This window comes from Cynoglossus semilaevis, chromosome 5 (assembly GCF_000523025.1).
Source record: "Cynoglossus semilaevis isolate Cse_v1.0 chromosome 5, Cse_v1.0, whole genome shotgun sequence".
NCBI classification, from domain to species: Eukaryota; Metazoa; Chordata; class Actinopteri; order Pleuronectiformes; family Cynoglossidae; genus Cynoglossus; species Cynoglossus semilaevis.
In genome coordinates this window covers 18041269-18060723 of record NC_024311.1, presented here as the reverse complement: position 1 = coordinate 18060723, position 19455 = coordinate 18041269, and the positions used below count along the sequence as shown (strand labels likewise).

At 39.9% G+C, this 19455-nt stretch overlaps 1 protein-coding gene and 2 long non-coding RNA genes across 6 annotated transcripts in view; 1 reads left to right on the top strand and 2 right to left on the bottom strand.

Moving 5' to 3' along the window:
* Positions 1 to 12848, top strand: part of mdga1 (MAM domain containing glycosylphosphatidylinositol anchor 1) — a 42159-nt gene extending 29311 nt beyond the window's left edge. For 2 of the 3 annotated variants that reach the window (XM_025055460.1, XM_017032615.2), the window contains 3 exons: positions 499 to 629; positions 5494 to 5611; positions 10532 to 12848. In XM_025055460.1, coding sequence (XP_024911228.1) covers positions 499 to 629; positions 5494 to 5611; positions 10532 to 10617 — 335 coding nt within the window. In that variant the 3' untranslated portion in view covers positions 10618 to 12848. The remainder of the gene's footprint in view (positions 1 to 498; positions 630 to 5493; positions 5612 to 10531) is intronic. The other variant, XM_008310899.3, reaches the window with a different exon arrangement.
* Positions 1 to 19455, bottom strand: part of LOC107988600 (uncharacterized) — a 138288-nt gene that overhangs the window by 38799 nt on the left and 80034 nt on the right. The gene's annotated exons all lie outside the window — the stretch shown is intronic.
* LOC112487010 (uncharacterized) lies at positions 10926 to 14000 on the bottom strand. Its single transcript, XR_003049683.1, has 2 exons — positions 12891 to 14000; positions 10926 to 12825 (listed from the first exon to the last, which is right to left on the bottom strand). It is a non-coding gene; the product is annotated as an uncharacterized LOC112487010 (long non-coding RNA).

Genomic DNA, 19455 nt, shown 5'->3' with positions numbered 1-19455 from the left:
CCCCAGTCCTACCCTAACCCTAACCCTAACTCTAACCCTAATCCTAACCCACACACAGTGTCACATCTCGGAGCGTCGCCCTCATTTATCCTGTTTGTGATACATTTATTTTTATTCACCACATAAACACGGCCATAACAACGGCCTGTTGAGCTGGCAAAATAATGCAGGCAGTTCAGAGTAAATGGCCAAGCTGTGTGTGTGTGTGTGAGAGAGAGAGAGAGAGAGAGTGATGTTAAGATGGGAAAGAAAAAACACACACACAAAAATGTGTGTGTGTGTGTGTGCACACACACAAAAAATCTGTGTGTGTGTGTGTGTGTGTGTGTGCTCTGTGTTTAATTGGTCTTTCCTCTCGTGCTCCTTCTGTTGGTGGAAATAAATCATGTTTGGGTTATAATCTTCAAAGTGTCTTCTCTTTAACTTTTAATAATGATGCATTCCTCCTGCCATACGACTTCCTGTGTGTGTGTGTGTGTGTGTGTTCTCTCATCACAGGCGCTCTCAACGTGATTCTCAGAGTCCGGAGCATCGCCTCTGTGGACTCCATGGTTTGGTCCAAGTCCGGACCTCAGGGCCCAGACTGGAAGAAGGCGTTCTTTGACGTCAGCCCCAGTGGACCGTTCCAGGTGAGAGTGTGTTTTTTTCTACATTCTACCCAGATGTGAACACACACACGGAAACAAATCTCAACCTACAACGACCAATATTCAGGGAACAGAATGTTGTTGCACACACCCTCCAGCAGGGGTTTCAAACTCACTGACCTGTGGACCACTTTCCATCCGTGAACCATAATTGAACCTCCTGCTGCTGTCATTTCTGTCAGGTCTTTTCTACTAATTATTTTATAGACAAACAGACTCCACTGACAATCAAACCAAAAAAAAAACTGCACGGAAAACAGAATCCAATATGGAAAACTGAACTAAAGATGGTATGTTTTCTGTTACATTTTTTAAAAAAGTGTGTGTGGTAATGTTCTTCACCTCAGGCTGTTTTCACTTTTTTTTTTTTTTTTTTGTATATGCTGGGTGTGATCATTACGGACAGGACTGAGCAGATCAGAGGGGCAGTTGAGGTGGGGCAGTTTGGAGGTGAAGATACCTGAGACTTCATGACTGTAAAGCTGGAGGAAGAAGACAAATACCACAGAGAAAGGTTTAACACCAGGGGGGGTCGTGGAGTAGGCTGACACTCGGCTGTGGTGACCCCTGAACTGGGGGGTGGGGGGAGTAGATGAAGGAGGAATAGAACAAGATAAAATATCATTTTAAAATCAAACTGGATGGAACACTCCCCCTCCTCCCCATCCCCTCTTTCCCATAAGGAAGTCCATCCAAGAACACTCAGTCTGTGTTTGAGTTTGGACTGTTGACACGTCCTCCTGGTCCCAGAGTCTCTTAGGCAGCGCCACTTGAAGTCGGCCTGTCCCTGCTGGGAGTTGGTTGAGTAAACTGTGAGTCAGTCCTCATCTCTGGACTCCATGTTGAATTTCCTCCCTCACTGTATCAGTCTTCTCCCTCCACTGTTTGTCTACACTGTACGTGTGTGTGTGTGTGTGTGTGTCTGCTTCAGTTTGCTGAAAACTCTGCAGACGGAGAAACAATTGTGTTTCTCTGCAACAACAGGTCGGGGACAAAGACGGACGTTGGATTTGTTTTACATCCATTTATAAAACCTTAAAAAAATTGAACAGAATGTGATGAAATGCAGTAAACTGTGTCTGTGAATCACGTGTGCAGATTCAGACGAGGCCTCGACTTCCCTGTGCTGTGTGTACAGTGTGTAATGGAGAAAATAAATGCACAAACACGGTGTTAAAGAGCGACACACCAGCACATGTAAAGGAACGTTTTTAAACACACACGGAACCGATTCCTATCCCCAGCAGCAATTAGCTGTGACAGGTCAATTAACAGACTTATTTACGAGCGAGCCATGCTGGTAGTTGTGTTCTAATGATTCCGGATAGTGTGTGTGCGCACATGCATGGGGGAAAATGGAATCGATGATGAATGTGAGTGGAAGGCTGGGAGCGGCGTTAGCGCCTTCTAAAGCATTCCTCAGGAACAGCGCCGTTTGTTTAGCAATAATTCAAGGCCAAAGGACTGGAGGCTTTACTGGCCCTCTGTGATTTTAGTAGAGGCAATAATGGTTCAAAAATAAAATCACAAACTCTGTTTACCATAAGAAGCCAATCTATATCTTTTTCATAAATGCGTATTTTTTATATATTTTGGTCTTTTTCCACATACAGAGTTTCTTCTTCTCTAAATGCTAAACATCCCCAGACACACATTACAAATTCAATTACAGGCAACCTTGGTTCAACTATTATTTATTTCAGTCTTTTAACCATACACTACGTACGTTTTAATTAGTTCCTGACGCATTTAGAATGTAAATGCCCTGTTAGAGGCTGTGTTAGCGTTCAAACTGACGCTAACGGCCGGGCGTGGAGGAATGATGGTGCTTTTGTGATAACTTTGAAATTAAAAATTAAAACCTAGTATTGAGTGTTTGTTTGTTTGGTTGGTTTTCCTTTTCACATATACATATTCAGAGTTACACATTAACTTTGTTTTAAAACCAGTTAAACCGACCAATCACAGTGGTACATGGACTATTAATAATTTATGTCCCTGGAAATGTACCTAAATGAAGTAATAAAGTATTTGTACTTTGTAACTGTACACTTCTGAAAATCGGTGCATGATTAATTATGTGTGTGTGTGCTGCTGTTCACACACACACAGCAGCTTCACCAACCACTGACATGTCATAAATGGAGCTGTTAAATAATGTAGCGTGTGAGGCTGAAGTAGCCAGAGGAGGCTACCTGATAAAACCACTTTTTTTTTTCCTCCCCACTCTTTCTCCTTATTCTCACTTTCTTCCCATCTCACCAGCCTCTGTTATGTATTCAGCTCTCCGGGGGTCTGATGAAGTGAAATAAGACCTGTCTGACTCTCTTTTTTTTATTTTCTTCTCAGCCAATCCTGGCTGCTTCCATCTCTCTCTCTCTCTCTCTCTCTCTCTCTCCTGCCTCCCCGTCTTCGTCTCAATCCCTCTCCCTGTGTCTTGTTCTCTTTCCATCGCTGTCTTCCTCTCTCTGGGGAGTTGTGTTTTACGTACAGTGTGTAACCATTAGGCTGCTGCTGTTGACAATCACCCCAACACAATTGCTGGGGGTTTGTGTGTGTTTGTGTGTGTGTGTGTGTGTCCTTTCGTTTAGCATTTTAGACAAGTGTAACAAATGACAGGGGATTTGAAACTGACTGAAGTTGAAAGATGGTTCTGATGGTTCTGTCAAAACGATGTGTAACATAAATGATACAATCAAGAGCAGGCATGGGTTAGGGTTTCATACATATATGTATACATGTATACATATATGTTTACATATATACATATATACATATATGTATATATGTATACATATATACATATGTTTACATATACACATATATGTTTACATATATACATATATGTTTACATATATGTATATATAAATACACCGTTGTGTGTGTATATATGTATGTATACACACATATATGGATTTTGTCTCTTTAACAAAAACTCACCTATTGTGTCAAATATTGCAATATACTGATTTGATCTTGTAACAGGAATTATTAACGAGCAACGACATGGAATATGTGTGTTTTTAAAAATCAGTGAAAGTCTTAGCTCGATATCTATGTAGCAGGGACTTAGTGACGTGTCTGTGGTTTAAGGCCACCGTGGAGAGAATGTTTTTACTGGTGTTTCTTGGTACGATGCAGGAGCATGAACACAGAGAGGACAGATTGTGAAGTCACGGCACGGCTCACTGACCGCCTCCACCAAAGGTCTTTGAGGTTCTGCCACTCGCCTCGTGTGTTTCGCTCGTCTTTGTTCTCCGTCCACCAAAAGTAACGATGTTTTTGAGAGCGGTTTCCCCTCCTCTCTCTCTCTCTCTCTATCTCTCTCTCTCTCCCTGTAGCCCAGTGTGTGGCTAACAGGAACACAAGGCTTCTATGTTAAACAGGCGTCGAGACGAAACGGCAGTAGAGAATCATAAAAACATGAATTGTTTACTTGTTGATTTAGATATCTTCACTTTGGAAAGTTCACAACATTGAAAACTGTTTTTCCTACATTCCTCATTCCTGTCCAAAAGAATTCCACAACAGGAAAACTCATGTACACACGGAATCGGTTTTGTGCAAAAGCGGCTAACACGTTGTAGTCGGTTATTTGCATTTCAATTTTGGCTCCTCTGTGGATTACCCAGAAGCCATCTGTGATACTCACAGTGTTTTGTACCTGGGGCTTTTTCAGAAACCAGGCCAACCCACATTCTCATCTCTGTTTGTCTCACAGTTGTTGTTTTGTGTTTGTAAAACTGAGCAGTAGTGCAAAGGTTCCAGGCTGGTGCTTCATAAATGTCCTCTCATGGCTTCAAGTGAAAAAAAACTTCTTCTTTCAACCCATTCTGGGCTTCATTCATTCATTTAGGAGTTTAAAACATGGGGTCGCGTCCATGAGGAAAGCAGTGTTGTCAAGAAATGTCTACGTCTACTTTCTCCAAGTGAACGAGCTCCTGGTTCACAACATTAGTTTGAAATATCTGTAGAAACTTATATAAAAAAAAAAGAAAAAGAATCCAAGAAAAATACTAAGAACCAAATCAACATCCCAAAAGGCAATAATTGTGACGCCAAAAGGAAATTTAATTAAAAAATTGAAGAAAGATTCAGAGACACGAAGGAAACACTAAAGGAGATTTGAAACAATGGAAGAAACACTAAAGGTGATTTGAAACAATCGTAGGTTTATAGGTACCTGTGTCAGCCGTCAGTGACACCTACTGGACCATCTGTGAAAGTGTTTTTCATTGTTTTTGTGCACCAACCCTCTTATTTTCCAGACAAATGTGCTGTTTTTTGATTAACTGGGTGCACGGGGCTTTTGGTGCCTCGGTACAACACAGTAATTAGGCTGTCAGTCAAAACTCGATGCCTTGTGGCTAAAGTTGGAAAGTTTTCATGAGTGCCTCTTGTTTAGCTTTGTTGTTATGGTCCCAGATTGTTAGGAAATAATGAGCTGGATTGCTGCTAAATCCCTAATACATATGTAAGACTTTTTTTGTTTTTTTCTCAGCTCTGTTTAATTACTGTTTCATCTGAATGTTGTTGTGTCGCACAGCAACTGATCACATTTGTTCAAACCGTGTAAATGGGCTGATGTTCAAGCCACAGTGAAGTCCTCTTACATTCCTTCACTGATGCTCAACTATAAACTGATGTTATATTCTTCAAACTGCCTCTAGATTATGATTCCATTCATTGTTGTGATAATGCAGTAATATTTTAGAAGTCAGAAAAATAACTGAACTGAATGAAAAATATTTAATGTTCTATAACTAACTTTTTAAGACCTCACTCTGAAGTTGTCCATGTTAATTATTGTTTTGTTTTGGGGTTTTTTTGTCTCCTCTCGACACAGATTGTGTTTGAAGGAATCCGAGGTTCCAGCTTCGAGGGAGACATCGCCATCGACGACGTGTCCATCACTACTGGGAAGTGCAAACAGGAGAACACTGTAGCCAGCGCAGGTAAGACAGGTAAGATAGAGAGGAGAGATGTAAAGATAGGCAGCCTCTGTAGGGACGTCAGTGGACACAGGACGGCTGTAGGTGAGGGACGTCACGATGGCTCAAACCTGAAAAGGTCTGGGGTTTCTGTTGTGATCTCCTCCCTGTTTCTCCAAACTCATTCAACCAGGATCAATATCTGTCTGATATTAGTCAGAATTTTAGAAACAAACATCGCAAAAAACCACTACAGCCGCCTGATCCTATCGCAGAAACAAACAAACCACTACAGCCGCCTGATCCTATCGTGCCCAGGGACATATTGGCATCAAGTCTCACAAGGACACATCGTTAACTCCTGCCTCACTATAAGACCATTCCCCAGTTTGCTAATATTGTTGTGTGCTTCCTTTATCTGATAATCCCTGTTTGTTAAGGACTGTCTGACCACAGGATTATCTGAAACTCTCAGAATTAAAAACTCCTTCAGCGCTGACATGTGATTAATGAGAAACACTCACCGAGCGAAGCGAACTCGCCAAGAAAGTAAAGTCCAAGAGGAATTATAATGAGATGAACGAAATGATACCAAAATAAAGACAGTTTGTCCAAGTGTAGAGATCTTTTAGAAGAAAATAAATAAAAGAAATCTTCTAATTGGTTACAGCAGGTTTGTCAGAACAGAGCGGAGCAAAAAGACAAAGGAGACAGAAAGAAAAGGGACAGAGTAATGGTTGTCTGTGAGCAGAGGAACTATAAAGAATACTCTCACCGTCTCCATACTTTAATTTGGTGTTTAGTTTTAAGATATGGTTTCTTATTCATTAGTGTTGTTACATTTTCTTAGCTACTGTCTCTCTGGATTCTCCAAGGTAGAAATCAAATCAATGACAAATGAAGTGGTCAGTGTTCAGAGCCTGTGGATTCTGATGAGTTTTCCTTCAACATCGTGGCTTAAAAAAAAAAAGGTGTTTTGTTTTGTTATTATATTCCGTAATCAAACGTTGTCTCTCGCCGTTTTCCAAAACAAAATACAATATAACTGTCATCATTTCTTCCAGAATGTTCTCCATGGTTCTTAGCTAACCTGCTGTCAACTAGTTTGTGACAAACAAACTGGTATAAATGGCATCTGGTCGGGATTAAATCAATCTGTCAATATGCAATTTGGAAACAGAGCACAAATGTAGTGTTTTTTTATATTTTTTAATTGTTTTTTCAGACGCCCGACTAAAATCCAAAAGACCCCAAGAACAACAGAAAGAACTGAATCTTTATCCAAAATCTCATTGAGGAAAACTCAATTATGCCTAAGAACAAGTATTAGAGTAACATAAAAGTAATTGCTTCCAAAATAAAAATAAATAACAGGAATAACAGCTGCTCGACACAAACTGCAACATTAAAGTTTGACTTCGTTATCAAGTTCTTCTGCTCATTTATCAAATAAAGAACAATGATGACTGAACCTGTTGATGCTTCAGGTTGAAGGTCAAAAATCATTTTTTTAATCTCCAGTCCAGACCAGACAGAAATTCCACATATAAATCCAAATATGCCGACGTTTCAAACATATACATTTTCTGTCCTTCGTGTTTTTTTTCTCTAACGGAGGAAACCTCGGAGCCGAAGGGAAACACTGAACGTGACAACTGGTTTTTCTTTCTCTACCTTTTTCAACCCCCAGCGTGACACACTCCTGCACCGGTGGGTTTGAGTCGGAGCTGGAGTGTGTGTGAGAACTCACAAATATGTGCATGTTAAAAGGCTGGCGGATGGAGTGAATAATGAATAAAGGTGTAAACAGGAAGAGGGAAGCTCCCCAGCTCTGTGTCCCGCAGCTCTGGAGCAGACGCAGCCGTACAGTGAAGACAGACGGGAAATCTGAATTATAACGGAGATCCTGCCCCTGTCTGACGTGTTCCTCAGTACAATTACACACGTAGAGACTAAGGTCAACTCAAACTCTTTAGTTTGAAGAATGTATGACTTTAAAATGGAAGTATTTATAATTGTAAATAAATCTAGAGTTTACTGAACCTTCACTCAGCAACCGCAGGAGGAAAACACCTGGAGGTTGAAGCCGCAGAGAGCGCTCTGAGGCTCAGGTGCTAAATCAGCCAATAACCCCAAACTGTCTCATTGTTTTATGCACGGTGTCTAGGTCAGTCTTTCTCAAACGGTGGGTCATGACCCAAAAGTGGGTCGCTGGATTGTGTGCAAAAAAAAAGAAAAGTTGAGGGGCGGGGAAGTCAACTTTTTTATACTTTTTTTTTATATAGTTTGAGCTGCATGCAGCTTCCTCTGTGACAACACAACACACTCACAGCCGTCATCGCCATGACAACAGTGTCCATCATTCTGGGAGTTTGTGTGAAAAATATGCCGCGGTTGTGGGTTCTCCCTCACAACAGAGAAGAGTGAAGGAAGTCGACGGCTCAGTTCGCTGTCTCTAATGAAAAAAACAACAACAACTGACATTACTGACTTCAGAAATCCCTCGATACTTAATGAAACTCCTCGTCTTCAAAAGCATTTCGACATAAAGGACCAATTCTAAGGGTTTTGTGAGGTGGTTTTTTTCTCTTTGTTCTGTGGAGATGAAGACGTTTTAGACACAACTAAAAATCATTAAAACTCACTAAGACTCACTGCCCAACTGTTCACCACTGAATCTGTTATTGTTACAATAAAAATAGACCGAAAGTCAAACAAACATATAATTATAGCACATTTTCCCCAACGATGCATTTTTAAAAATCATGATAAAATCACATCGTCAACGTGTTGTGAGTTGATAATGTCGTTACATCTGAACGTGGTCTTTTTTAACTCGCGGTCTTTTACAAATGAACGATTGATGGTCAAACGTACCGAGTGTTTTTTTTTCACCAACAGTGAAGTTGCAGTGTAGTTAAGTGAGGGGTCAAAGGTGACGCCGGTCGGTGGAAGGTCAATTGTTTCTCTCTTCCTCCGGTGTTTTCTTTTTAAACATACGACTGAAGAGAAAGATGTATCGCTCTGTCCGATCGATAAAGTATACTTCCCTATTCCTGCAGAAGCTTGTGTGTGTGTGTGTGTGTGTGTGTGACCAAGCATGAGTGAGCCAGACAGAAAGGGGCAAATGAGTTGGGTGAAAGATAGAGAGAGAGAGAGAGAGAGTGTGTGAAGCTATATATTGTCTCTATATTCTGTGTTGGTGTGTATATATATATGTGTGTGTGTGTGTGTGTGTGTGCCAACACACACCGCCGTTCAAATCTGTATTATAATTATCGATTTACTGCCTGGTGGATGGACTCCTGATATAAAACTGTATTGATCTATTTATTACAATAGCTGCATTCAGTTCATCAAACGCCGACTCCGAGCCTCCTCCGAGTTCGTCTGCTTTTCTTTTTTTTCTTCTGTTTTATATATTTCATTATGTTAACAAACCAGCGTCCTCTGAAAGGCTGAGGATTTATGTCCTTGATCAGGAGGAAAGTCTCGTGCACTGATAACGACTGGGTTTCCCAACACTTCAAATGACAGAACACGCAAGACACGTACGTGCCCGTCCAGGCTAACAGCCGTACGATAAAACAATGAAAGCTGCAGAGGAAAAAAAAAAAAAAAAAAAAAAAGGAAAAACAATCCGTCATATATCGCTGATGATGACATCGGTTGTAACTCGTTTTATTCATTAAATCAGCGAAGCCGTCGACATGATACGTAGATACGTAGATCCACTCCACAGCCTCATCCTTCTAGTTTATTTATTTGGCACAAAGGAGACATGCACACTTCTGTATATGCACATATATGTACATATAAGTGTACATATATGTACATGTATATGTGCATATATGGACATATATCTGTTCATTTATATGTCCATATATGCACATATACATGTACATATATATGTAAACATATATGTGTACATATATGTACACATATATGTAAACATATATGTGTACATATATGGACATATAAATGAACAGATATATGTCCATATATGTACACATATATGTTTACATATATATGTACATCATATATATGTACATGTATTTGAGTCTGTTCTGAGTTCATTTGTCTATACGGTACGTACTGTATGTGATAACGAGTTCTTCTTCATGAACTCTCCAGACTGCAGCCTTGTGGTGAAAAGTGGTCAGTGCTCCTGCCTTACAAAGACAAGAGCACGGGTTAACTGGTTCGATCCCAGCGTTAGCAGCTTCTCCCTGTGTCTGACTGGGTTTTCTGTGATTATTTCACTTTCCTGACACAGTCTGAAAACATAGAACTAGGTTAAATAGACGCTCTTGTTTCAACGTATGAATGATGAATGGATTTCAGATTAGAGTTCATCCCACGTACTTCCAGCGTTTCCCCGACCCTGAGGACGAATGAGCCGTAGATTTATTGTTTCTCCGGAATCTCACAAAAAGTCTATGTAATAAAAGTTAATAATCTTCTAGTTTAAATGATCTCATCTCAACCAGTTTAGTTGAAGACAACGCTGCTCTACTGGCAGGAATTGAAGAAAGACACTCAGGTGTCCTGCTGCCCCCTAGCAGAAGAGTATTTCATTGTTCTGCCTTTAATGCGTTGATGAGCAAAGAAAAATTATAGGGAATAAATAAATAATAGTTTTCAGCCCAATAAAGTGAAACTGGATTCATTTCCACGCCCCACGTCGTGTGCCACGGCCCAGTGGTTTGGAATCACTGCCTTAGTGGATACTGATTGTAATTCATCACAAAAGCTTTGACACTTTAATGTTCTTTTAAAAAAAAACCTGCCATATGTTTTTTCCCTTTTTTTTCTTTCTGGCACAAACGTTTAATAAATGTGAGTCTTGGTTCAGGTGTTAGGAAACGTAACAAGATAAAAAGATCTTCCACTGCACGTACGCTGACTGACTGTGGAGCAGATTCTAATTAAAAAGCCTTTCCTTTTCCATAGTTCTGATTGGAGGATCCCACCCACTCCCATTGGCCAGCGGGCTGACCTTTGGCTCCTCCTGCCTCCTGCTGTTACTCTACAGATGATGAGCACTTCTCTCAGCGCCCCCTGGTCTGCACTGTCAGACGCCGCCCTGACCTGGCACTCTTTGCTCCTCTCTCCTTTCCTTCCTCCATCGTCTCCTTCACTAGACCACTCGCCGGTCTGTCCTACTTACTCTCCATTCTATCCTTTACACTTTCCTTTCCGTTTCTGTAGCCCATAAATCATTTCTCACCGTCTTCGCCGACTTCTAACATTTGGCGTCAGACACGTGGATAACCCGGCTGACGTTCAAAGTGTATTTAGGCTGAACCTTCAGCGACGTCACACCCTCGTCTCCTTTGTCTCTCCATCAACCTGATCAGATTTATGATATCCATAACACGGTGTCACATTGTCGCCTCCCCCTCTCCTGAACCCACCCTCCCCGACCATGCCCGTACCCTCTCATATATCTACGCTCCCCAGGACTGCAGAACCTTGACAGCCCAATTCCCGAGACACACCAAAGTGTCGGACACCCAACCAAAGATGACAAAAGACCTAAGGGATTAAAGCAAAGGAACATGACTTCCAAGAAGAAAGTGAAAGAGAGGTGGAACGCCTGGAATATCATTCTTTTTCACAGAAACTGTCTGTCCTAACCTTTGGGACGCTGGGAGTCGCTGAATGACAAAGACAGGAGGGAGAACTGTTGAAGGAGCGAGTGAATGGACGAATAAAAAAATATATGAATGAGGAGGAAAGGACAAACCAGAGACAGAGGGAAGAAGAAGAAGAAGGACGCTTCCAGAAGCCTCTTTGTCTGCCCTCTGCTTGCCCCAAGAGACCGACCTCAATGCGGATATACGTGTACATTTATCTATATATAAATATATAAACATATAGCGAATATAACAAAGTTTAAAGTTAAACACAACTAGGGCAGTGGAGGACTTGAAAAAGTGAAGTTAAAGAAGCACAACGTTTTTACAACCTCTGCTGATGTTTTTGGGTTTGGATTCTACTTATGATGTAATGTTGCAATTTGTCATACTTAATGTTTTGATATTTTGCTTTTGTTTTTTTGTTTATGACATTAAGGGTTAAGACCAACGTGTAATAAAGTGTTATAATATTTATAAGAGAAAGACAAAGAGTTGTGATCCCGAATCAAGCACTTTTGGACGAAAAGCAAGGACGACACCTGGAGAGAATGTCTGTGTTTCTTTGTGAAACAGTACTGACCACACACACACACACACACACACACACACACAGACACACACAGACACAGTGGTTTTGTCTGTACCATCCCAGTCTCACACTGTGCCTCAAAAACATGCCTCATCTGTAGGGGACACAGAGGAAATGCTGCGAATGAAAGATGCAATTATCATTACCCAGCATGCATTTTACATCAGCGTCTCACTAACGACGTTCCGACTCATTCTGTTTTCCCCCGACCACTGAAGAAAAGCTGGTCAACAATAGCAAAAGTGAGAATAATGAACTTTAAACACAACGTGATTCGGCCTCAGACTGAACCGTGAAACGACATGAAATGATGTTGAAATCTTCTGACATAAACAGCCAATTTATTTAGAAATATTTTTCAATAAACTTCATCCTGTCACATCTGGTAATCTATGTAACGGTTGCTTTTGAGAGAGCGGTAAATTCAGTGGAGAAAAAAAACCTTCACAGACGGTAACGTTGGACAGGATTCATGTAAAACCATGGAACTGCTTCACCATCACTTACACTGGTCACGGAGCCGATGTTTACGTCTTATTCTGTCAGTACCATCGTGTGCATCACTCTTGTCACCTGTTGTTGTGTTGTTTTTATTATTATTGTTACTATTGTTGTCATATTGTGTTGGTTTTTTTTTTTTCTATGGCCTGTGCAGCTTATAACAACATCTATAATTCCATTTACAGCCATCCATACACAGATGATGTGCCTACGTTCCACTGGTACGGAAGTTGGTTTCACTCTTACAGACTGTTCTGAGCCATATTTTTTTGTTTCTCTGCGACCATTTACCATAGACGGCTAAACGCAACCATATTTATCACTTTCATAACAACAACAACTCCAAATGCCTTTGACACGTCCTCAGACAAGCAGTGCTTACGTCTCTCCACCAACCACTGACGGCTGACGGAGTACGTGGTGTTAGTAGAAGCTTACGTTGTACAGACGACGCCGTGACAGACTGTAGGTCCGTTTGTTACCCACGAGAAATAAATCCAGAAGGAACATTAAACCTGGACGTGCATGGGATTTCATCACGGTTTGTTACCCAGAAATAAATCCAGAAGGAACATTGAACCTGGACGTGCATGGGATTTCATCACGGTTACTGTTGAATGACTGAACTGACATCACAGAAGTGACTGAATAAGTCACAGAAATGACAGAACGTGTTGTTGGAGTACGACGACGATTGACGAGGAACATAACAAACCTGCTACGGTTCAATGGCAGAAATAATATTTAAAAATTAATAATAAAATACAACAACAGGAAAGTCATTGAATCATTGTTTGTTTGTGTGAAAAACAAGATGTAATGCTGTTGAAAACAACACACACGTTTGGATCACCGTACTGTAGCATCATTAGCAGTTAGCATAAAACAAGACTGAGAGGTTGGACCAGCAATACGTTAATCTGAACAATAAAACACTGTCAGGTGTTAGTGGTTTGTTCTTCACCAGACCAGTGCACACACACACACACACACACATACAAAAAAAAATCCTTTAAAAATAATTTGAAAATTCAACTTGAAAAAATTAAATGAAATAAAGAAAAAGTCAAACTTGGCAACTTAAGTTGTTTTGCTTCCACTTCCAAACAAACATTCATTTACATAGTGAAAATTAGACACTTGAAATTCAACATTCTCCCTGTTGACTTATTACATTTCTGAATATTAATATAAAAAGCTGAGACTCACAGACTCAGAGCCAACAGGCAGAAAAAACCAACATGACCATACGACTGTTTCTCATCTCCATCTCTGTGTGTGTTGTACCTGAAGAGTATTTCTGGCTACTGTTATACATACAGTACATACTAGTATTGCATTATTCGTTGAGAGTATTCTTGTTTACCCTCGTAGTATCTCAACGACAAACATCTTTTTTTTCTTATTTAACCTGAGGTAACTGTGATTGAGCAACGTCTCTGCAGTTGCTTCAACATGGATCTGTTGCTGTTGGAGTTACAATAAAAGACAGTGTTTGAACTAAAACAGCAAAACTATGGAGAAGGAACCAATCACTGCTGGTACTTTTTAGAGGAAAACTTCATTTGTAATAAGACTCTGAACGGTAATAATAAATAAAAATGTGATCAAATAAAAGTTGTAGTTATTATTATTTTTATTATTTTTATTTTTTTTAACTTCCTCTGTCTTATCCCTGTGACTGATAGACTTATGGACAGACAGATCATTTCCTACAAACTTTAAAAAGTAAATTAAAACTTTTAAAAGTAAAATGATTAGCATTCTACAAACTTTAAAAAGTTAGTTATGACTGAGAATGATTAGCATCATCTCCATATTAACATTCACAGACTTTTCGTTTCCTTTTTTTTTTTTTTTTACCCTACTGACTGGACTGGTCAGAGTGATGCTGCAAATGCACTTCATTCAGTTAATTAGGACTGATCTGAATGTAATTAATAATTAGCCTTCACTTTCTTACGACATCAGCTTCAACAGAAACAGACTCAATAGATGTGTCTTGTTTGTTTGATGTGTGTGTAAACGTCAGAGCAGGAAGTAGGAGGCTTCCCTCAACTTTGAGTTGTTGATGCACGACCGAGGCCTCAATCACCTGCAGCTCTGTGTCTCAGTCTGAAGTTCATTGATGAATTTTCCAAAAGTAGAACAAATCACTAGAAATAAAGTCAGTCCAACAACGACGACGACAGACTCTGTCTCAGTGACAACTCCAACAGAAAACAACCTGGAAACACACTTTAGTAAAAAAAAAAGCTAAGAACACCAGATTCATACCAATATGTAGAAAGACAGAAACAATGGACGTTATTGGTCTGTTCATGAAAACCAAAGACATAAAAAAATCTGTCTAAGAATGAAGAAAAAAGAAAGAAGAAAAGTACGTTGGAGTTGGTTTTCCAAACAGAGTCAGAGTAGAGTTAGGGCAGGATGAGGTACACAGGACAGGACAGGACAGGACAGGACAGGACAGGACAGGACAGGACAGGACAGGACAGGACAGGACAGGACAGGACAGGTGTGGGAGTTCAGGTCAGGGTGAGGAGCTGGAGGAGACGCATCCAGAGATTAATGAGCTCCAGGTCCGGCCGCTCAGACAGGAAGGGGCAAATACGACTGGAATGGGGCTGAGCTGCTGGGCGGAGCAGCCAGGTGACTTGGACCTGGGGGGGGGGGGACTCACCCCTCTACTCTGCTCACATGCTCTGGTAAATGTACCACATTATGACCCAGATCTGACCCATTTAATCAGAAGCAGCCGGACACTGTCAGAACAAGAAGATCTAGTTGAACATGTTAAATGAAAAGTGATTTTTGTTTGTACTATAATGATCCCAGTAATCAATATATCAGGAATTGAGAAGAAAAATGTGCAGCAGATGTGAATCCTAACATGAGACAGATAAAAATGTGGACGAACTGTCCTCTGGCCTCTTGTCCTTCTTCTCCGAGGGCTTTTGTAAACTTGTATTTATTTAATTTCAGTGAATAAAATAGAAGAAGAAAAATATTCTGTTCAACTTCATTCCATTCATTACTCGTTTCCATCTCCACAGGAAGAGACATGGAAAACTAGTATTATTAGATACTAAGAACCTATAGCAAATAAACGAAGAGTCTCTCTCTCTCTCTCTCTCTCTCTCTCTATATATATATATATATATATATATATAAAAATATAGACATCTTAGTGAAGTTGGGGACGCTGAGAGAACGTCGATGTTTATTTGTGCACACGATGTAATCCAGCAGTAAAAAGCTCTTTGTTTTTTTTTTTTTCCGAGGGAACCTTGAGTTCCCGTTTGTGTAAATAAACCAATTATATTGTCAGTGTCCGCAGATGGAGAATGACCTGCTGACCTTTTATACGTGTAAGTGTCGCTCTGCACATTTACATTCATGAGAAAAATAAAGGAGAGAAAACATTCAGGTTGTTCTAAGAAAGCCTCAAGGTCTGACCACTGACGACGGCACTTAGTTTCCTCGTTATTATCATGGAGTAAAACGAACTATCACCTCAACATAATGTTATTAGAAAAATGTTACATCAGTTAATAGATAAAATCAGTCACAAAAATAAACATTAAAAAACGAATTAGAAAAACAAAATAATAATAAAACCATCAAATCTTATAAAGTATTTCCTGGTATTTTTTGGGGGGGGGTTTATTTTAGCTTTTTAACATCGGGATCATAAAATAACGACCGTACGAAGAGGAATTCATTTATAAAACTCCTGATTTCAGAATCAGAAGATGACATTTTAATACAGAAGGATGTGAGTTGTTTATTCTTCAGTACTTTCAGTTGTGTACTTGTCAATACTGAGAACCAATACCAATATTTAATGTGAAGTTAAACCAATCTGCAGTGAACAGGACGGTGGTGTTTTACAGGTGCCTGGACACAAAACTTTAACGTTTATAAAACTGTTGACTGAGCTCTTAGAGGATCTTAAATATTCAAGAGCTGAGATTAAAAATGCAGTTTAAAATGTTTACCTCGTTACTTCACGTGTGCTGCTACCCCTTCACTGCTGTTTAAAAAAATATTATAAACCACCTGCAGTGTCACGACACAGTCATGACTCGTTCAATAAAAGTCAGTCTCTGTTTTAACTATAGATATAATGTAACGAAACTTCAAGCTTCGTGACGAGAAACTCTGCTGTTCAACAACACCTCAACGTATGCAGTGTTCTCAAATAACACAAAACCTACTTGTGTGTGTGTGGGGGGAGGGGGTTGGGGGGGTGTTAGAAGAGCAAAGTACAGTGTTTGATGCTGTAGTTTGCATTTCATTGTGGGATAAAAACAAAGACACTGAACAAACCTCATAACTGTCATAACTTTTTACATTATTCATCAAACGTTGCTCGTCTGTGAAAAGAAAAAGGTAATTTTTTTGTATTTTTTTTTATAATATTTCAGTTTCTTCAGAGAACGGTTTAAAACACTACATAAAATCAGAAAATGTTCCGCAGCATCTGTTTCCTGAATGTTTCCCCTCTGTACAATGTTTTATTGTGAATTTATGAATATAGATTTGACTGCACGGCAATTAAACAGCAGTTTAAGGTGAAAATCTTCTAAAATCTTTGTAAACAACCAAATAACTTTTATATAAAACTCCATTTCCCAGTGTGCTCCTTCAATGCATTAGAGTGAAAGTGAAAATTTGTTTTTCTGAAATTGTCCTTAATGAAGCTTTTTAAAAAACACATTTTTCTCTGAGTGCTGTAGTTATGTTCTCAGTGGCTGCTGAAATAATAAAAAATCACTCACAAGTTAAACCTTCAATCTGTTCAAAAGGCTAGACTGCGTTTCCGTGGGTCGTTCATTAGTCAATCATTAGCTTTTATTCATTTTTGTCTGATTTTAAAAAACAAATTGGTGCAAAAATAGTCAATAATAGAAAAATAGACCAAAGAGTGATCCAATCCAACGGTGGAAATTAAAACAATGAGTGAGGTGAGAAGGTTAGCAGTGTTAGCAGGATTAGCTTCGGTTAGCGTAGCCTTGAAGGAGACGTATTATTGTAGAATTAAGTCACAATTTAGAAACCTTCAGTGGATTACAGAGTTGTTAAAAGCTGTTCAGTTCTCAGTTCAAACTAAAGACATTTAGTGCAGGGATTAAAATGATTGTATGAACATTTAAAAAAAAAAATGTTAAAGTGGAAATATAATCAGTACCAGTGTCTTTCAGAGTGAATAGTACTAACTGACATGACCGGTCCTGAAGAATACTGATGTCTCCTGGCGTCTGGCTCTGATTAGAGTGATTCACGTTGCTTTAGTAATTGCAGCCATCGATTGGTCCGTTCTGGTCGGACAAGGTCGACAGAACAGACACGAGCAGCGACGGGATCACAGTGAAGCCTGTTTGAATATGTATAAGATCATACCAGATTCACCACAATTAGTTCAAACTAATGAGAAATCAATCCTCAGAAGTCAAACTGCAGGACAGACCAAGACAAAGTCTTTGCAGAGACTGCATGTGACCACTAGGGTGACCAGTGCACCTGGAGGCTCCGCTGTGTGTGTGTTGTTTATCGATTCGTAAAGCGAGATCTCTGTCCTGGTGCAGTGTCTGTTTGTACTTCAGATAAACCACAGCTCCGTGTGAGTGGTTTCACCTGATGTTTATGTTTATGTTTGGCAGATCGCTGTGTCATCAGCGTAGAACAGACCCACAGTCTGGCACTAGGCATGTTTGCTCTCTTACAGTTTTATCTGTGAGATAATAAATAAGCCCGTACCTGTATTTCATTTGTGGGTTGTTTTGATTATGAAACTGCCACGACCTTGACTGTGACGATAAACAGGACGTTCACTACAGGAAAACTCAAAAAAAAAAACAACTCCACCCCAGCAGTTAAAGCACAGGGAGGTAGAGGAATATTTAAAACCTCTTTTTCCTCCTTTTAAGTTTGACTTTAAATCAACCAGATTTCTCTTCCATTTCCTGTCTCAGCCCTGGACTCCTTCTGTCCCCGTGGGCTCTCTCTGTCTCAGCTGTAACTTCCTGTGTAGGTTCTGGTCCGTTGGCCTCCAGTCTGCCTGGTCTCACACTGCTCTCCTCTCTGTCTTTTTTTTTCTTTCCTTTCTCAACACTTTATTTCACTGAGATTACGTATTTTCCAACTCAATAACGGGTTTATATCAGTGGAATTGTACCAGCAACCCAAATATTGTTTTATGAGTTGTTTCAAAGACACCAATGCCACCAAATTTTTTTTTGCAACATTCCAAATACTGCTAAAGGACATGGGAGGACTCTGAAGGTACAATGTCTTTTGGTCTCACAAAAGACATTTTAATGGACATTTTTTTAGGTAATGGGGCGGCGGGGGGGCGGGGGACAAATAATAATCCTTAGTTACAGGCTCAGTTTTTCTTTGAACCAAATCAGAACTTCCGAGGTCAGTGGTTTGTAAAAATTTGCAATGTTGTGTAAAACTGTAAAAGGATGAATTGACAACGGCCTAAAAAATATTTTTCTGGTTTGTGTTCATCCTGTGAAACAAGTTCACTCCAGGTACAACGTTACTACAGTTCACATCAGACATTTATTATTCAAACTTGACGTGTGTGAATCTTTTACTAAAACATTAAACACATGTTGTATCCTCTATTAGCTACTGCTAATTTGCGTGTCTGACACAGAAGAGATAAATCTGTTTCCTCGTCATCATAATGAGTGACAGCTGTTGGATGGTGATCGGTCCAACACTGAGACTGTTTTAATAGTCATCATCTCCACAGCTGCAGAGTCAGTGTGGTTGATAAACTGATCTGAGGTCAGAACTGAGAAGGAGACTGAAGACAAAACTGCTGAACAGAAGTAGAGACGACGTCACATTAAATCCACTGGTTTCAGTTCACATGAACAGACAAGAAAAGCTCATTTATATGTTTGAGTCTGGATTTTCTTTTTTCTTTTTTTTTCACACAGTGAAAATGCAGTTGCGTTGTTGATTTGAGCAGGAGAAGTTGGCAGGGAGCTAATGAATTGAAAGAACTCGGTTGGCAAAGAGGAGAGGACGGCGAGTGGAGAGCACAGAGGACTACGCTGTATATTAGAGGTTCAGAGACAAAGTCATGCTCGCTCAGACACTCTCCTGAGGAAGAGTGCAGAAAA